At 40.5% G+C, this 1,466-nt stretch overlaps 1 protein-coding gene across 1 annotated transcript in view; it reads left to right on the plus strand.

The window, feature by feature from the left end:
• The window catches only part of LOC133420429 (ciliary microtubule associated protein 1B-like), a 94,435-nt gene extending 94,292 nt beyond the window's left edge, over nucleotides 1–143 (plus strand). Inside the window, exon 7 of the mRNA XM_061710122.1 lies at nucleotides 1–143. This exon is cut by the window's left edge and continues 28 nt beyond it. Within this exon, the coding sequence (XP_061566106.1) occupies nucleotides 1–143 (143 nt within the window).
• Nucleotides 144–1,466: the final 1,323 nt, after the last annotated feature.

Raw genomic sequence — 1,466 nt, forward strand, 5'->3', positions numbered from 1 at the left:
GAAACCTGCAGCAGGGTCCACCTCCACCTCCCACCCCTGTCTCCACTGCAGTGTTGGACCTGGCGGGATCCAGTGACTCATCAAACCCACCTCCGTCCCCGGGACTCCCCTTCCTGGGGTGGAGGAGGGAGGCGGTGGCCTGACTTCAGCTAGGCATAGCAACGGGGGTTCCAGCGGTAACTAGGGGCCCCAGTCCAGGGACCAAGTTGTCCTTTAAAGTAGTTCTCGTGCCCCTGGTACCACCTTTCAGCTGAGCCAGTTCACACAGGACCTGGGTCCAAAGGTTCTCGTTGTGAGGTAACTCCTGGTACCAGGGGGTTTATTTCAAGCAGTAATATGAAGCACTAGTGTTGTTTCTGTCAGCCTGTTTCATTTTAGTTTTAGTCTAGTCTTTGGGTCAAGCTATCATTTTAGTTTTTATTAGTTTTAGTCACGTTCATTCTCCTTTTAGTTCGTGTTGAGTTTCAGTCGACTAAAAGTCTGAGCATTTTAGTCTTATTTTAGTCAAAGATTGTATTTTAGCCAAACCCATTTTACAATTCAAACAAGGTTATCTTATTATTATATTATTGTTACCTTTATAAACTCAAGAATACATTCATTCCAGATACAGAAGACTTTATTTTCCCGCATTTCTCCCCCATCTTTTCTTTTTGGACGACACATTGGTTTTCTTTTCTATTAAGGATCTTTGTCAGATGTATTGATGGGTAGTGATTTTAGTCAGAATTGTCTAGGACCATTTTAGTCTCGTTTTAGTCAAAGATTTGTATTTAGCCAAACCCATTTTACAATTCAAACAAGAACAACAACAATCTTATTATTATAATATTGTTACCTTATAGACTCTCATTTGAGTTTACAACATATTTATTTTTTCCGCATTTCTCCCCATCTTTTCTTTTTCGCGACACATTGGGTTTTCTTTTCCACGTCTATGTAGGAAAGTGTATCCAAAGATGGTTCTTTTTCTTCTTCTCCAGTCCCAGAGCAGATCCCCGTGTTTCTCTGTGTAACTTTGTTTTTATTTGACGTTAACTAGATCTCTGCGTTAACGGCATCAGCCTCTAACTCTGCAGCTGATTCTGGATCTGATTCCTGCTGCAGCGACTGGGATTGAGGACTAACGTCACCCAGTAGAACTAAACCAGAGAAACTACTGAAAACATGGACATTAAACCAGAGGAAACTACTGAAAACATGGACATTAAACCAGAGAAACTACTGAAAACATGGACATTAAACCAGAGAAACTTACTGAAAACATGGACGTTAAACCAGAGAAACTACTGAAAACATGGACATTAAACCAGAGAAACTACTGAAAACATGGACATTAGGACCAGAGAAACTACTTGAAAACATGGACATTAAACCAGAGAAACTACTGAAAACATGGACATTAAACCAGAAACTACTGAAAACATGGATGTTAAACCAGAGAAACTACTGAAAACATGGACATT

The sequence above is a fragment of the Cololabis saira genome, chromosome 20, assembly GCF_033807715.1.
Source record: "Cololabis saira isolate AMF1-May2022 chromosome 20, fColSai1.1, whole genome shotgun sequence".
NCBI classification, from domain to species: Eukaryota; Metazoa; Chordata; class Actinopteri; order Beloniformes; family Belonidae; genus Cololabis; species Cololabis saira.